Raw genomic sequence first — 16201 nt, 5'->3', positions numbered from 1 at the left:
TCTGTCTGTCTGTCTGTTTATCTGTCTGTCTGTCTCTATCAGTGGATTCCTATCCTTACTGCCCCTCATCATGCATGTGCCTCTGTGTGTGTGTGTGTGTGTGTGTGTGTGTGTGTGTGTGTGTGTGTGTATGCAGAGCAGAGCTCAACCTTGGATGTTACTATTCTGAAGTCGTCCAATCTCTCTGAGCCTCCCTGACCTGAAACTGCCTATTCAACTAGGCTGTTAGAGTGAGAGACACATGCATCAGCTTGTCTCCACTTCTACAACACTGGGATTATGAGTTCATGCCGCCATGTGTGGCTTTTAGTTCTGGGGATAGAATTCAGCTCATGCTTGCACAACAAGCACTTTACCAACTGAGCTGCTGCCCTGTATGAACTCCTCTAAAGAGATATTTTAGTATTGCCCCCCACTTCAAACAGCTTACTGGACCATAATTTGTCATATGGCCTGCTGGAAAAAATATTGTAATAGTGAGCTTCGAGCTTAAAACTTCACTCATGTCCTCCTCAAAGAGCATCAGAAATCTGGATCCTAAAAGTCTTAGTGTTTTGCCCTGATCAATGTAAGGAGTATATTTACCCAGCACTGTATCCAAGGCAATGGTAATTGCAATCTCTAGGCAACAATATCCCTCCTCAACACTTTCTTCAGAGCCTTAGCAACATCCTTATTCCTCAGAGTATAAATAAGAGGATTCAGGGTGGGAGTAATGATGCTGTAGAAAACAGAACCAACTTTGTCTTGCAATGGAGTGCGCTGGGACCTGGGCCTCATATAGGAGAATATGCAGGCACCAAACAAAAGGGAAACCACAAGGAGATGAGAGCTACATGTAGCAAAAGCGTTTCTCTTACTCCCAGCTGAACGCATCTGAATGACACTGTGGAGAATGAATCCATAGGATGTAGAGACAAGAATAATGGGAAGAAGGAGAAGTGTAATGGTGCTGATGTAGGCTGTGTTCTCATACACAGTGATGTCCCCACACACCAACTTCAAAACAGCAGGATACTCACAGTAGAAGTGGTGGATGATTCTTGAACCACAAAAAGGGAAGCTCATCAAGATGGATGTGTGGATTAGGGAGTTCACAGATGCACTCAGCCATGACATGGCAGCCATCATCACTCCCACTCTTTTGCTCATGAGCACAGTGTACCTCAAGGGGTGGCAGATGGCAACATAGCGGTCATAGGACATGAGGGCCAGGAGAAGACACTCTGCACCACCCAGAGACAGGTACAGGAAGTGCTGGGTGGCACAGCCCACAAACGAGATGGACTTCTTGCCAGACAGGTAGTTGCTAGCCATCTTGGGAATGGTTGTAGAGACGTGCATCAGATCCATGAGGGACAGCTGGCTGAGCAGGAAGTACATTGGTGTGTGAAGACGGGGATCGGCGCAGATGAGGAGGATGGTGAGGCTGTTGCCACTCACTGCAGTAAGGAAGACCAGCATGATGAGGAGGAAAAGACAAAAGTGGTTGAAGGAGTCATCAAAGAGCCCTTGAAGGATGAAGTCTTCCAGAGAGGTCTGGTTCCACCTCCACATGCTCCGTTCCTCAGCCCCTGAGGGAACAGGGAGAAGATGGAAGTGTCATGCAAGAAACACAGCTTCACAATGAGCACTTCCTTTCACAAGAAAAATGTGAAGAATTTTTTTCAATTTATTTTACATATTTGAAATGTCTTTGTATATATTCACTGGACATGATACTAGGTCACATGTGGACATCTTGTACAAGTGTATATCTATTTCTAATTGTGCAAAAATTCTAATTATCCAAATGATACTTTTAAAAAGAGAAACCTAAAACTCTTTCTTAAAAATCATCATCACTGTGAAGTTCCAGAATATCTGCATTCTATTGAAAGCCCACTTTGGGAACTGAGGTGATATCTCACCAAGAATAACACAAGGTACCCTGTAAGCCTGAGGACCCAAGGTTGATCCCTGAGACTTACCTGAAAATTATTAGATGTGGATGGAGAGAAATGCTATCAAATTCTGCCTTCCAGACATAGTATGCCCACTGCACTCATGAACTCACCACAGTTAGGATCACTTGCACAAGGTCAAGTCAATAAAATCAACCAACATCCCATCAAGGAGTGTAAACCAGACTGAGTAAGCTACAAATAGAAGTGGGGAAGAGCTCATGAAGATAGGGGAGGAACTTGATGGAGGAGGGAAAGGAAGGAGTCAGGGTGGGTATGATTGGATACATATGGAATCCTCTGAGGGTTGCTGCTTCTGAATCCTTCTTTTCTTAAAACACTAGCAGGTTTTGGTTCTAAAAGGGACAGTCATATGTGAGTCACTGTATTTCATACTGTTCTTCTGCAGAGTCAAGGACAGTTTAAAGTAGTGGTTCTCAACCTTCCTAATGCTACAACACTTTAATACAGTTCCTCATGTCATGGTGACCCCACAACCATAAAATTATTTTCAATCCTGGTAATTTTGCTACCGTTATGAATTGTCATGTAATGACTTTCCGTGGTGACTCACAGATTGAGAACCACTGGTTTAAAGAAACACCAGTGAGTAGTAAGAGAAAACATAATGAAGCCACTCTACCCACACCCCGTAGAAAAAGTGCCTCAGATATCTCCTGCATATGTTTGTGCCCATCAAATTGTGAATCATGAACAGGAGAAACTAGGATTGTAGCATTTCATCAGCCAAGCTTCAAGCAGCCAATACTGCTAAGATTGGCCACTTAATCTCCATGGTGAAGCATAACCAAAAAAAAATCAAATTAAACTTTCAGGTATTACTCTATCTTTCTTTGGTTTTCTTTTTTCCCTCTCTATTGTTTTATAGCAATGTCCACCTGATTGAAACACTCCCTAAAACATGAAGGAGGGAAGATGCTCGTGAGACTCAGGAAGTAAACAAACTTCACACATCTAGGAAAGCTGAAACTTGCAAGAGTCTTAAGGGTCCCTTCCCAGAGACGTGGAAACAGTAAACAGTGTCTAGAAAAGAGACTCTAAGCAACCGTGTTGCTAAGAAGAGACTCTCTTCTATTACTCTCCCACTCTGTCCCTCCCCCAGCTTGACCATCCCAATTTCTTTATGTTCTCATCCCCATTGCCCTTGATAGGGAAATTCCCAGGAATTCACAAGGACAACCTCAGGTTAGACCACTAGTCACAGTGGAGATGGTGCCTGAACTACCCCGGTAATCAGATTGGTGAATACCCTGTCATCACAGAGCCTTTATCCAGTAACTATTGGAAGCAGATGCAGAGATCCACAGCCAAGTACCAGGCCAAGCTCCAGGAGTCCAGATGAAGAGAGGGAAGAAGGATTATATGAGCAAGGGGCATCAAGATCATGATTGAGAAATCTACAGAGACAACCAAAACAAGCTAGTAGGAACTCATGAACTTAAGTGTGACAGCTGTGGAACCTGCATAGGACGAGACTGGTCCCTCTGCATACAGGAGACAAATGTGTAGCTTGGTCTGTTTTGGGGGTCCCTGGCAGTGGTATCAGAATCTATCCATGGTGAATGAACTGACATTTTGGAGACCATTACCTGTGGTAGGATGCCTTGCTCACCCTTGATGCAGTGGGAGGAGCTTGGTTCTGCCTCAACTGAAAGTACCAGGCTTTGCTGACTCCCCATTGGAAGCCTTACCCTTTTGTAGGATGGGATGGGAGTGGGGGGTGCTGGGTTGGAGCAGGAGGATGAGAGGGGGATCTGTGGTTGGTACAGAAAATGAGTGAAACAATTTCTAAAATAAAAAAAGAGAGAAGAGACTCTCCTACCAATGGGGCTGGCTGCAGGTCATGCACAGAGCTCCAGGGCTCTGTCGCTCTCATGAATCATCATAAGAGTTGGGATGAGCTTTTCTGCAATGCAGCTACTTTTGAGTTCTCCCTGCTCCTGCAAGTAGACATTCCCCCATTCTCCAATAAAATCCTTAGTTCACCAAATTAAACTTTGCTGTACTCATTACTTTGGTCTCTCATGGATTCTGGGGTGAATAGATGCTGTGTTGCCATGTGTCCCTGGAGAAAATCTCAAACACCACTCACTAAAGACCCACCAAGGTCGTCATAAATTCCAGATTGTTTTTGTTCTCAAACAAAGAACTCAGAACTAAATGCATTCTTCAAAGAATAATTGAACCAATGAAGAGGCATATTTCTTAAGCTATATGTTGACCAAGGCACTCAATGTCTCATCTTTACAGCTATCACCTTACATGGCTACTTCAATCTTATCCTATGAGGATTAACATATGAAACTTTAGTCCAGTAAGATAGTTCCTGGATGAAGGAACCTTCCTCCAAGCTTGACAACCTCAGTTCAGCCCATAGAGTCCAAATGATGAAAGAAGAAAACTAAATCTACAGTTGTCCTCTGACCTCCATACACATACCATTGAAGGTCATGGACACACAAATTAAGTAATTAATTAAAAAATAAATAAATAATAAAATAATTTTAGAGACACAAATAAAGTTCTCCTCTGCTACCTCTGATTACTTCAGCAGTTGAGAGATGTATACACATACATACTTAGCCATGTACTTCTCAATCTCTTACCTCATCTGTATCCAGCCAATGGTCTCAGTGGACACTCATATCAGAAGCACTTCTCAGTATCTGGTTCCTTGCTCCCTCTAGGCATATCCTGACATTCCCCATTCTTCTTCTGGCTCTTCAAAGACCTTTTTCTCTGCCTTCTATGGAAGCTGTCCTCCTGTGCTGCCTCTATGACACCTTGTGACTTAAGGTAAAGCTGATGTAGGCCAAGTTACTAATAACAGTTTCCAAGTCACTGCAAATCCAGCATTATCATACCTGGAATTTCCTCAGCAAAGAGCTGGGATCATAACAAGCATATGTGTGCAGTGGAGCTGACAGGAGAGTCCACCCTGACACATTCACACAATGGCTACTATTATGCCAAACAAGCCCTCCCTTTAGTGCACATTGCACTCCTTTCTCTAAGCCCAGACATCTTCATTCACCAGTGGAGTTACATTATTTACCCTAATAGCAGCAGCACAGGAGCAACAGGACTCTCACAGACTGTCCACAGTCAGAACTCCTCCAGCAAACAGCACCACAATCTTGCTCAGATCTGTGTCCTTATCAGCCTATTGACAGGACAGATTGAGCAACACAGCTTCTGCCACCCATGCTAGTTGGACATCACATGCCAAGTGTTCTCTCTGACTCTAAATCTCTCCTGTAGTCCTTTCTATCTCAGCTCCAGACATTGGGCAACAGGGATTTCCAGGGATGTGATACAGTTTTGATCATCACATTCCCAAAGCCAAGAAAAATTAGAATTTGGGTTTGCCTGCCATTTGGATTCCTAAAGCTCTCTTTATAGATATACTCTGCTTCTGTTATAAGGTTGCATTCAGCAGATCAAGAAGGCCTTTCTGACTCTATAAATGTCACTAAATACACCAGAATGGACTTGGCCTGGTGTGAGTCAGACATGAGGAAAGAGGAGCACCATCTATGAGAAATGAAACCTCTCCAAGCACATGGGACCTATGATGCCAGCTGAGCCAAGATGACAACACTAAATTGGCAGCTTAGGGACTCTCCCACAAAGAGTGCATTCTGGACCTCTCCTGGGAATGCCTACTCCACACACCAGCTATTATGTGCTCTGCCAAGACTTTATTTACTTGGAGTGTGAGGGTTCAGGGGAATAAAGTATCTGTGAAGAGTTGGCCCTGAGGATAATGCAGGAATAGTCTCACTAGGGTTGACTTAACCATGATGAACCATTGCTAGAATCATGGTGTCTTATTTTGGAACACATATGTCTCTTGCTTCTTTCTATCCAACAATTTGACAGTGTCTAAGCAAACATCTGAGAAGGAGTGTGTCCCTAGAATGCTGAAAGGTAAACAGAGCACGGATATCTGTATTGAAAGACTCTAGAGAATCAATCACTATGCCTGCAAGGCTCAACTGCTCAACTGTAGCCACCCTGTGGGAGGAAAGTAGCTTTGACAGTCACTCAGTCCATTAGACAGGCTCAGATATCTCCATCCAGAGTGGCCATAAACTGCACAGGAAAGGTAGAAAGTTGGAAAACCAGCCCATCACAGGCTTTTAACTCTAACTCTCCATAAGAGTCCTGTGGTGATGGGACTCCACACTCCCCGTAGACGACATGGACCTGACCACCATAACCTCCACAACCCAATCTTTTTTTTTTTCATTTTTCTTTATTAAGAAATTTTCTACTCACTTCACATGCTATCCACAGACCCACCCTCCTCCCTCCTCCTACCCCCAGCCCTCTTTCTCAAGCCACCCCACATCCCCACATCCCCCATATCAAGGTCTCCCATGGGGAGTCAGCAAAGCCCAGCACACTGAGCCTAGGCAGGTCCAAGCCCCTTCCCATTGCACCAAGGCTGTGCAAGGTGTCACACCACAGGCACCGGATTCCAGAATCCTACCCATAGACCAGGGACAGATCCCGATCTCCCTGCCTGGGTGCCCCAAACAGTTCAAGCCAAATAACCGTCCTCTGTATCCAGAGGGCCTAGTCCAGTCCCATGGGAGCTCCACAGCCACCAGTCCACAGTTCATGGGCTTCCACTAGTGTGTCCGGTCATCTCTGCACGTCCTCCCATCATGATCTCAACGTCCCTCGCCTGTAGTATCTCTACTCTCTCTCATCAATTGGATTCCCGGAACTGAGCCTGGTTCCTGGCCATACATCTCTGTATCTGCCTCCAATAGTCACTGGACAAAGGCTCTATGATGACAGTTAGCTTATTTGCTAGGCTGGTCACCAGAGTAGACCGGTCCAGGCACCCTCTGGACCACTGCCAGCAGACCAAGGAGGTGTCAACCTTGTGGATTCCTGAGAGCCTCCCCAGCACCCTGCCTCTTCCAATTCCCATGATGTTCTCATCTATCATGGTATCTTCCTCCCTGCCCTCCCACTCTGTCCCTGTTCCAGCATGACCCTCCCATTTCCCTATGTTCTCATCCCCCACTCCTCACCCTCTGCCAACCCCCCCCACCGCAGTCCACTCATGTAGATCTCACCCACTTCTCCTTCACAGGGTCATCCATGTATCCCTCCTAGGGTCTTTTCCTGTTAGCCTCTCTGGAGTTCCACAACCCAATCTTACACCTTCTTTAACATCTTACAGGACAATTACTGATCTTCCTCCTACAAAAGACTGATTTGTGTGCTGGAGATGTGGCTTAAGTCAAATGGGACTCTGTTTGGTGCCCAGCCCCTAATGAAACAGTAGCATGTACTAGAAATCCAAGTACAGGGGAGAAATGAAGGTAAAAGGACACCTATGACTTGCCAGCAAGTCAGCCCAGCTCAGTCAGGGAGCTCTAGGTTCCATGAAAGACCTTGTCTCAAAACCATTGTCAAGTGACTAAGGGAGATGCCTGATGGAAACCCACAGCCTTCTTATTGCACTCGTACACACTCGTGTGCAGAAACAAGTCCACACGAAGAAAGACAGATGTTTAGGGCTATCTCCCAACCCCCAAAACTGACACAAGTCTCCCTGACTTATTTATTTCCTTGTTTTCGGGATCCCAAAATAGCTCAGTCTCAAACAACAGACTGCCTCTCAAGATGGCGCCTGGATGTAGCACTCTGAAATAGAGGAGATTGAAACTGATTTCTGCTGCATTACCAGCCTGCCACACCGAGTGATTCTCACACCAGTCTCTACATGGGATTAAAAGCTTGCAAGAACATGGTTTGCGCCTGTGTATACAACCGCCAGTCTTATGATACTAAGGATGCCTGGCATGTGTGTGTGTGTCGTGTGTGTGTGTGTGTGTGTGTGTGTGTGTGTGTGTGTGTGTGTGTTCTCAATGTGCACATATTTCTTTTTATACCCATGTGTGTCCACAGATGTGGAAGCTGGAGGTGATAGCTGCCTTCTTCTTCAGTGGAACTCCATCTTGTTTGCTAGCTTTCTCAATGAATCTAGAGCTTACTAATATGACTAGATTGGCCGCTCCAGGAAGCCTCAGGGACATTCTCTCTCCCCATCCCCTACCTAGGATTGGAGTTATAGGTGTTCATGGCCATGATCAACTTTTTACATAGGTACTGTAACTTAATTAATACAGTTCAGGCTTAGAATACATGGAACCCTGAGCATACATAAACCAAGTGTGGTGTCACATGCCTGTAATCCCAGGTGGAAACAGGAGGATCACAAATTCAAGATCATCTGTGGCTGACATAGCAGGTGTGAGGTCAGCGTGATCAACATATACCACGCCTCAAAACCAATGGCAAGTTGATAAAAATGATGCCCAAATAAGAAAGCAAGAGATGAAACAGAACAGGTAGCTAGTTTTATATATAGGTTTTCCTGGTTCTGATTATTTTCTAAGTATTCTCAGCCAAGTCTATAAGAAGTAATGTGTGTTTGGAAAGAATCATTCTAGCTCCTGTGTAGAAAAAAACACCAGGAACAGGGACACCAGATTGTTGCTGTGGAGCTGGAAAGAGGGGTCAGCGATTAAAGTGCCTGGGGTTCCAGAATGAAGACCTGAGTTTGCACCCCAGAACCCATGCACAAGTCACACCTCATACAATGCCTCTGTAATCCCAGCATTCCTATAGGCAGATGAGAGGGAGAGACAGGACAGTCCTCTCCCTAGTTTACAGATAGCTGTCTCCTCTTTGTGCCCCCACAGTCTTCTCCATAAAATCTCTTATTTGTCTATTTGTATCTGGGTAACTCTACCCAGGATGATTTTTTCTAGCTCCATCCATTTACCACTCCACAAGATGTAGCCCACACCTGACATGATTGGATGGCCAAGAACCTGAGATTAGATAGGCCACAGGCCAAGGAACAAAACACAGACTATTGTTCTTCTAAAGGAACACAGCAGTAATATGATTCCTAATGACTTTCTGCTGTACCCGTGCATCAGTGCCTAGCTTGGCCATCATCAGAGAGGCTTCCTCCTGCACTACATGGGAACTAATACAGAGACCTGGGATAATGTGCAGAGAGTGGGAGACTTCATAATGTTCAGTCTTAAATGAGATATGCTCATAAAACCCCTCCCCTCAGGGGTCAGGGGGCTATGTGGAAGAGGAGGTAGAAAAGGAGTAAGAGCCAAGGCTGATGGGTAATACCAAGGAAACAGCATCTTCCACACACAACAGGACTGATGCACATATGAACTCACACAGACTGTGGCAGCAAGTTCAGGGCCTGGGCAGGTTTGAGCCAGATGGAGTCCCATCCTGAGTGGGGAAGCGGACATGAGTTCTCACCCCATCCAAGAAACAATCTGCAATTGACACCTGCTCTCAAAGGAAACCTTAGTGATCTCTCATGGAGTCTCCCTGGGTAAATAAACAATGCTTCCACCCAGCAGTAATGACCAACAGGAAGTGAACTCAGTGGTATAGTTGTCGACTTTATCTCATATTGCTCTCTGCCTTTGTTGTCATGCTGCTCTTTTGCTTGTATGTTATGGTTTCTGGGTTTAAGTTTTTGTTGAGTTTTGGCGTGTGTGTGTGTGTGTGTGTGTGTGTGTGTGTGTGTGTGTGTGTGCGCGCGCGTGTGTGTGTGTTTTATGATTTTACTTTGCCTTTTTTAGTATTTTTTGCAACCCGATCACTGCTACCCCTCCTTCTTCTCCTCCCAGTCCCTCCCCTCCCAGCTCCCCTCATCCCCTCCCCATCCACTCTTCCTCTACTTCTCTTTAGAGGAGAGTAGGCCTCCCATGGATTTCAACCAAACATGGCATATCAAGATGAAGGCTGGCAAAGGCAACCCAGTATGAGGGAAAGGGTCCCAAAAGAGAGCAAAGAAGTTCAGAGTCAGCCCCAGCTCCCACTGTTACGAGTCTCACAAGAAAACCAAGCTACTCAAAAGTAAATTTTACGCAGAGGGCCAGTTTAGTCGGTTCAGTCTCTATGAACCCCTATGAGGCCAGATTATTTGGTTCTGTGGGTTTTCTTGTGGTGTCCTTGACCCCACTGGCTCCTACAATACTTCCTGCCCCTCTTCTGCAGGATAAGTCTGCACAATGTTTGGGGGTGGGTCTCTGCATCTGTTTACATCAGATCCTGGATGAAGCCTCTATGATGAAAAATGGACTAGACACCAATCTATGAGTAGACCAGAATATCATTAGGAACCACTTCATTAATTTTTTTGCCAATCATGTTTGGTTCTATCCTAGGTCTCTGGGCAATCCAGACTTTGGGTCCCGGCCCTTCAGGCAGTGTCAGGGGTGGGCTCTCTCTTGTGGCATGGGTCTCAAGCTGAACCAGTTACTGCTTGGCTATTCCCACAGTTTCTACACCACCTATACCCCAGCACATCTTGTAGGCAGGACAAATTGTAGGTCAAAGGTTATTTGGCTGGTTTGGTATCCCAACCCTCCACTGGAAGTGGAGATGGCCTGTATGCCCTATTGCTAGGGTCACCTTCGTACATTCTTGGAAATTTCTATTGTGCTAGGTTTCTAGTTTGTCCTGAGATGCCCCCTAATTCCAGCTGTCTCTGTGAGGACGCTCTACCTTCATCCTTCCTCCACTTAATCTTTCCTGTTCTCATACCCCCACCCCCTCCACCCATAATGTCTATTCTATGTCCCCTTCCCAGAAGATTCATAAGTGCCCCCCAGCCCTCCTTGTTACTTAGTTTCTCTGGGTCTGTGGATTATAGAATGGGTATGCTTTTCTTTACAGCTAATATCAACTGATGAGTGAGTTCATATCATGTTTGTCTTTCTGAGTCTGGGTTACCTCACTCAGGATGACTTTTTCTAGTTCCATCCATTTGCCTGCAAATTTCAAGATGTCATTGTTTTTAACAGCTGAGTAATACTCCATTATATAAATGTGCCACAATTTCTTTATTCATTCTTAGGTTGAAGGACATCTAGGTTGTTTCCAGTTTCTGGCTGTTAAAAATAGCTGCCATTAACATAGCTGAGCAAGTGTCCTTTTGTTATGATTGTATGTCCCTTGGGCATATGCCCAGGAGTGGTATAGCTGGGTCTTGAGGTAAATTGATTTCCAATTTTCTGAGAAACCACTATATTGGTTTCCAAAGTGACTGTACAAATTTGTACCCTGCACGGGCTTATAGAGTCCACACCACACCTTTCTGTACCTTGATTCTGGAAGGTTGAACTCATATTCTCAGACTTGCTCAGCTAGCATTTAGAAACTGAGCCATCTCTTAAAACCAAGCTTAGTTCTGTAGAGCTCCCTCCAACTCTGCCTTGTTCCCAATATCCCTTCAGTAAAACCATTCTCCAACAATGACATTCAGGTCTCATGTCTCTTGCTCAGAACTCACACCAAAGCAAACACAGAATATCAGATACTTATGTTTTATATATAAGATTTACTATATAATTTATTAAATAAGCTGGTTGTGTAAGATTGCTGAGGCATAGGAAGGTTAATTTATCCTGTGCTATAGTGTTTACGAGTGACAGGTTCCAATTCAAATATGTCTGACTCCCTTTCAAAAGGCAACAACAAATCCTCAGAAAACACAAAGTTTTTTGGGGTTGTGGACTTTGAGATATTCAATCTTTAGATCCCTATTTGGTGCTGCAGGTCCACTGCAGAACAGAGAAATCAGAAGCATCCCAAAAAGGATGTGAGATTTCATAAAGACAAATCCCAAAGCCCCACCGAAGCACTTGGCTAATAACAGACACTCAGTAAATTCTGTGTGATTCAACATGCATTATAAAAACTGTACACACATGTTTTCACTAAGAAAACATTAAATGTGGCCAACCGTGGTGGCACATGCCTTTAATCCCAGCACTCTGAAGGTCAAAGCCAGTGGATCTCTGAGTTCAAGCCAACCTGGTATACATAATGAGCACCAAATCACAAATCAGCCAAAGATGCATGGTGATACCCTGCCTCAAAAGAAAAAAATGTACATATATATATATATATATATATATATATATATATATATATATATATATATATATACCAAAGGACAACCTCGTCCATCATGTGAGTCCTGGGGATTGTACTCACATCATCAGGCTTGGCAACAAGCCTCCTTTACCCACTGAGCCATCTCCTCAGCCCCTCTCTCAATTCTTGCCTACTGGGTAAAATAACACTTTAAAGTTCTATAAATATGGCTTTCCTATCATCTATGCTTTCTTGTTTATTTATTATTTTGTGCATGTGTGTCTGTGTAGGTAAATGCTATGGCATACATTGGAAGTCAGAAAACAGTTTTCAGGGGTCAATTCTCTCTCTTGATATTCGTGGGTTATGGGGATCAAACTTGAACTGTCAGCAACTTTGAAGCAAGCACCTTCATTTTGAACCATCCCAGGGCCCACATCTACACTTCTCCTAAAACTTACTTTAATCTACCTACTTTCAATAAAAAGCAATATGTCTGTCTTAGTTAGGGTTTCTATTGCTGTGAAAAGACACCATGATGAAGGCAACTCTTATAAAGGAAAATATTTAATTGGAAGTGGCTTGCACTTCAGAGATTAGTCCATTAACATCATGGTGGGACATGGTGGCATGCAGGCAGACATGGTGCTGGAGAAGGAGCTGAGAGTTCTACATCTTGATCCACTGGCAACAGGAAGTGAACTGGGTCCCACACTGGACATAGCTTGAGCATATGAGACTTCGAAACCCACCCCAAAAGTGACACATTTCCTCCAACAAGGTCATACCTACTAAAACAAAGTTACATCTTCTAATAGTGACACTCCCTACAGGTCAAGCATTCAAACACATGAGTCCATGGGGACCATACCTATTCAAACTACCACAGTGGCCCAATTATATCCTCTCTTTCAGTATGTTTTGCCTAGTTTAAACAATAGAAACAATAATTGTAAAAGACCCTTGTTTCACTACCATACTTTTTTTTCAGTTCCACTGGCCTTTATGTGTCTTCTTTACCTTTTTTAATCTCTGTCTGTCTCTCTGTCTCTCTGTCTCTATCAGTGCATTCCTATCTATTCTATCCCCACTCGCCGTGTGTGTGTGTGTGTGTGTGTGTGTGTGTGTCTGCATGTGCTTGTGTGTGTGTGTGTGTGTGTGTGTGTGTGTGTGTGTGTGTGTGTATCTAGACCAGAGCTCAACCTTGGTTGTTACTCTTCTGGAGTCATCCACCCTCTCTGAGCCTCCCTGACCTGAAACTGCCCATTCAGCCAGACTGGCTAGACTGGGAGACACATGCATCAGCTTGTCTCCATTTCTACAACACTGGGATTATGAGTTCATGCCGTCATGTGAGGCTTTTTATACAAATTTCTGGGTACAGAATTTAGCTCATGCTTGCACAACAAGCACTTTACCAACTGAGCTGCTGCCCTGTATGAACTCCTCTAAAGAGATATTTTAGTATTGCCCCCCACTTCAAACTGCTTACTGAACCATAATTTGTCATATGGCCTGCTGGAAAAAATATTGTAATAGTGAGCTTCGAGCTTAAAACTTCACTCATGTCCTCCTCAAAGAGCATCAGAAATCTGGATCCTAAAAGTCTTAGTGTTTTGCCCTGATCAATGTAAGGAGTATATTTACCCAGCACTGTATCCAGGCCAGCTATAATTGCAATCCCTAGGCAACAATATCCCTCCTCAACATTCTCTTCAGAGCCTTAGCAACATCCTTATTCCTCAGAGTATAAATAAGAGGATTCAGGGTGGGAGTAATGATGCTGTAGAAAACAGAACCAACTTTGTCTTGCAATGGAGTGCGCTGGGACCTGGGCCTCATATAGGAGAACATGCAGGCTCCATACCAAAGAGAAACCACAAGGAGATGAGAGCTGCATGTGGCAAAGGCGTTTCTCTTACTCCCAGCTGAACGCATCTGAATGACACTGTGGAGAATGAATCCATAGGATGTAGAGACAAGGATGATGGGGAGGAGGAGAAGTATAACGCTGCAGATATAGACTGTGGTCTCATAAAGAGTAACATCACCACACACCAACTTCACAACAGCAGGATACTCACAGTAGAAGTGGTGGATGATTCTTGAACCACAAAAAGGGAAGCTCATCAAGATGGATGTGTGGATTAGGGAGTTCACAGATGCACTCAACCATGACATGGCAGCCATCATCACTCCCACTCTTCTGCTCATGAGCACAGTGTACCTCAAGGGGTGGCAGATGGCAACATAGCGGTCATAGGACATGAGGGCCAGGAGGAGACACTCTGCACCACCCAGAGACAGGTACAGGAAGTGCTGAGTGGCGCAGCCCACAAACGAGATGGACTTCTTGCCAGACAGGTAGTTACTAGCCATCTTGGGAATGGTTGTAGAGACGTGCATCAGATCCATGAGGGACAGCTGGCTGAGCAGGAAGTACATTGGTGTGTGAAGACGGGGATCGGCGCAGATGAGGAGGATGGTGAGGCTGTTGCCACTCACTGCTGTAAAGAAGACCAGCATGATCAGGAGGAAAAGACAAAAGTGGTTGAAGGAGTCATCAAAGAGCCCTTGAAGGATGAAGTCTTCCAGAGAGGTCTGGTTCCACCTCCACATGCTCCGTTCCTCAGCCCCTGAGGGAACAGGGAGAAGATGGAAGTGTCATGCAAGAAATGCAACTTCAGAAATAAGTTAGGAAAAGAATTTTACATTCATTTTAAATTTTCATTAGATATATTTGTTGTATATGCATGGTGTTGTTACACTCGAACATTTTCTCTTTATTATTTTATGTGTATGCATGTTTCTCCTGCTTATATGTCTGTGCACTTCATTCTTGCAGTGGCTGTGGAGGCCAGAAGAGGGCGCTGGATCTCCTGGAATTGGAGTTACAGAGGATCCATATGCCACAATGTGGGTGTTGGGAACTGAAACCAGGTCCTCTGGAAGAGTAGCCAGTGCTCTTAACTGATGAATCAACTTTCCAACCTTCAAATATGGACATTTTCATACAAGTTTATATCTGTTTCTAATTATTTCCCATCTCTAATTATTCAAATAATTGAATCTTGCAAAACATGACCACTCTAAAATCCTAGAACTTAGAAGCTCTATAAACATTTTGTCTTCTCATTATGAAATACAGATATGTCTGTCTATATAGGTGCGTATGTATATGTATTTACACTGTGTATTGTTTGTTTGCTTTTCTTCTTTATTGTTTATAGTTTCACACATGTACATAATGAATTTTAGTCATTTTCACCCCCTCATTTCCATACTTTATTCTTCTCCATCTCCTACTGGAAGCCCCTTTTCTCAAGGAATATATTACACACACACACACACACACAGACACACACACACACACACACACACACACACACACATACACACACACCCCGCTTTCATTTCTTCCCTTTGTATGTGACCCACATACAAAGATACTAGCCCAAGCAGGAGTTTATTTAGTGGAGTGAGGGCAGCTTATCTGTGGCTACACAGTCTTTTACTGAAGAAAATGACACTGTTAATGGTCAGTAGTCACTCTGGTGAGGCCTCAGGGGGAGTCCCCATCTATGATGAAATGTTGATGGGCCCAATCTTATGCAGGTCTTGTGAGTTCCTTATTACTTCTTTTATCATACACTCAAACTCCAGAATTCTAAGCAGTATGATAATCTCACACATACATCTGAGTTTACTGGATCATATTGTGAAATATTGACCTTACCTGATATGGAAGCTAGGTAAGCGATTTACATGCAGCTGTTAAACTAGTATGTGCAATGAGGCAGCCTGGGGAGAAGTTTTTGGCCAGGGCATCATGAGGATCAGAGCTCAATCCCCATCATCTACATAAGAAAAAGCTCAATGTAGTAACACTGCCTGGAGAGACAGACACAGAGACCGGCAGATCCTTGGAACTGGCTGGACAGCTAGCCTAGCCTAGTCAATGAGCCTTAGGTACGAGTGAGAATTTTGTCTCAAAAAACAAGATACATTGTCCCTGAAGAATGGAACCCAAGGTTAATCTCTGACTTTCACACTCAAGCACACACACAAAAAAAAAAAAAATTAAAAAATAAGTACTGTTCATGATCATGTGTATACCTATAAGAATAAAAACTGTAATACTGTAAGCATGTCTTCATAATTCCCTTATGAATATTATATATTAATATTGTAGATTGTTTTATGGTTACTTCATTCCCATTGTCATCAATTTTTTTTTGAGACAGGGTCTCACCATGTAGCTCTGGCTAGCCAGGAACTCACTACAT

The 16201-nt window shown here is 44.0% G+C and overlaps 2 protein-coding genes across 2 annotated transcripts; both read right to left on the bottom strand.

Annotated features, from left to right (window-relative positions):
* Positions 1-621: 621 nt before the first annotated feature.
* LOC128120802 (olfactory receptor 2AE1-like) lies at positions 622-1557 on the bottom strand. Its single transcript, XM_052755010.1, has one exon. It carries the CDS (start codon positions 1555-1557, stop codon positions 622-624), a length of 936 nt encoding a protein of 311 aa, XP_052610970.1.
* Positions 1558-13401: 11844 nt separating this feature from the next.
* Positions 13402-14546, bottom strand: LOC128120666 (olfactory receptor 2AE1-like). Its single transcript, XM_052754817.1, has one exon. The coding sequence runs from the start codon at positions 14532-14534 to the stop codon at positions 13599-13601; it is 936 nt and encodes a 311-aa protein (XP_052610777.1). The 5' UTR covers positions 14535-14546; the 3' UTR covers positions 13402-13598.
* Between the last annotated feature and the right edge of the window lie 1655 nt (positions 14547-16201).

The sequence above is a fragment of the Peromyscus californicus genome, unplaced genomic scaffold, assembly GCF_007827085.1.
Source record: "Peromyscus californicus insignis strain IS unplaced genomic scaffold, ASM782708v3 Scaffold_2__1_contigs__length_46816999, whole genome shotgun sequence".
NCBI classification, from domain to species: domain Eukaryota; kingdom Metazoa; phylum Chordata; class Mammalia; order Rodentia; family Cricetidae; genus Peromyscus; species Peromyscus californicus.
Note: the sequence above shows the minus strand (reverse complement) of the source record. Positions and strands in the feature narration are given on the sequence as shown.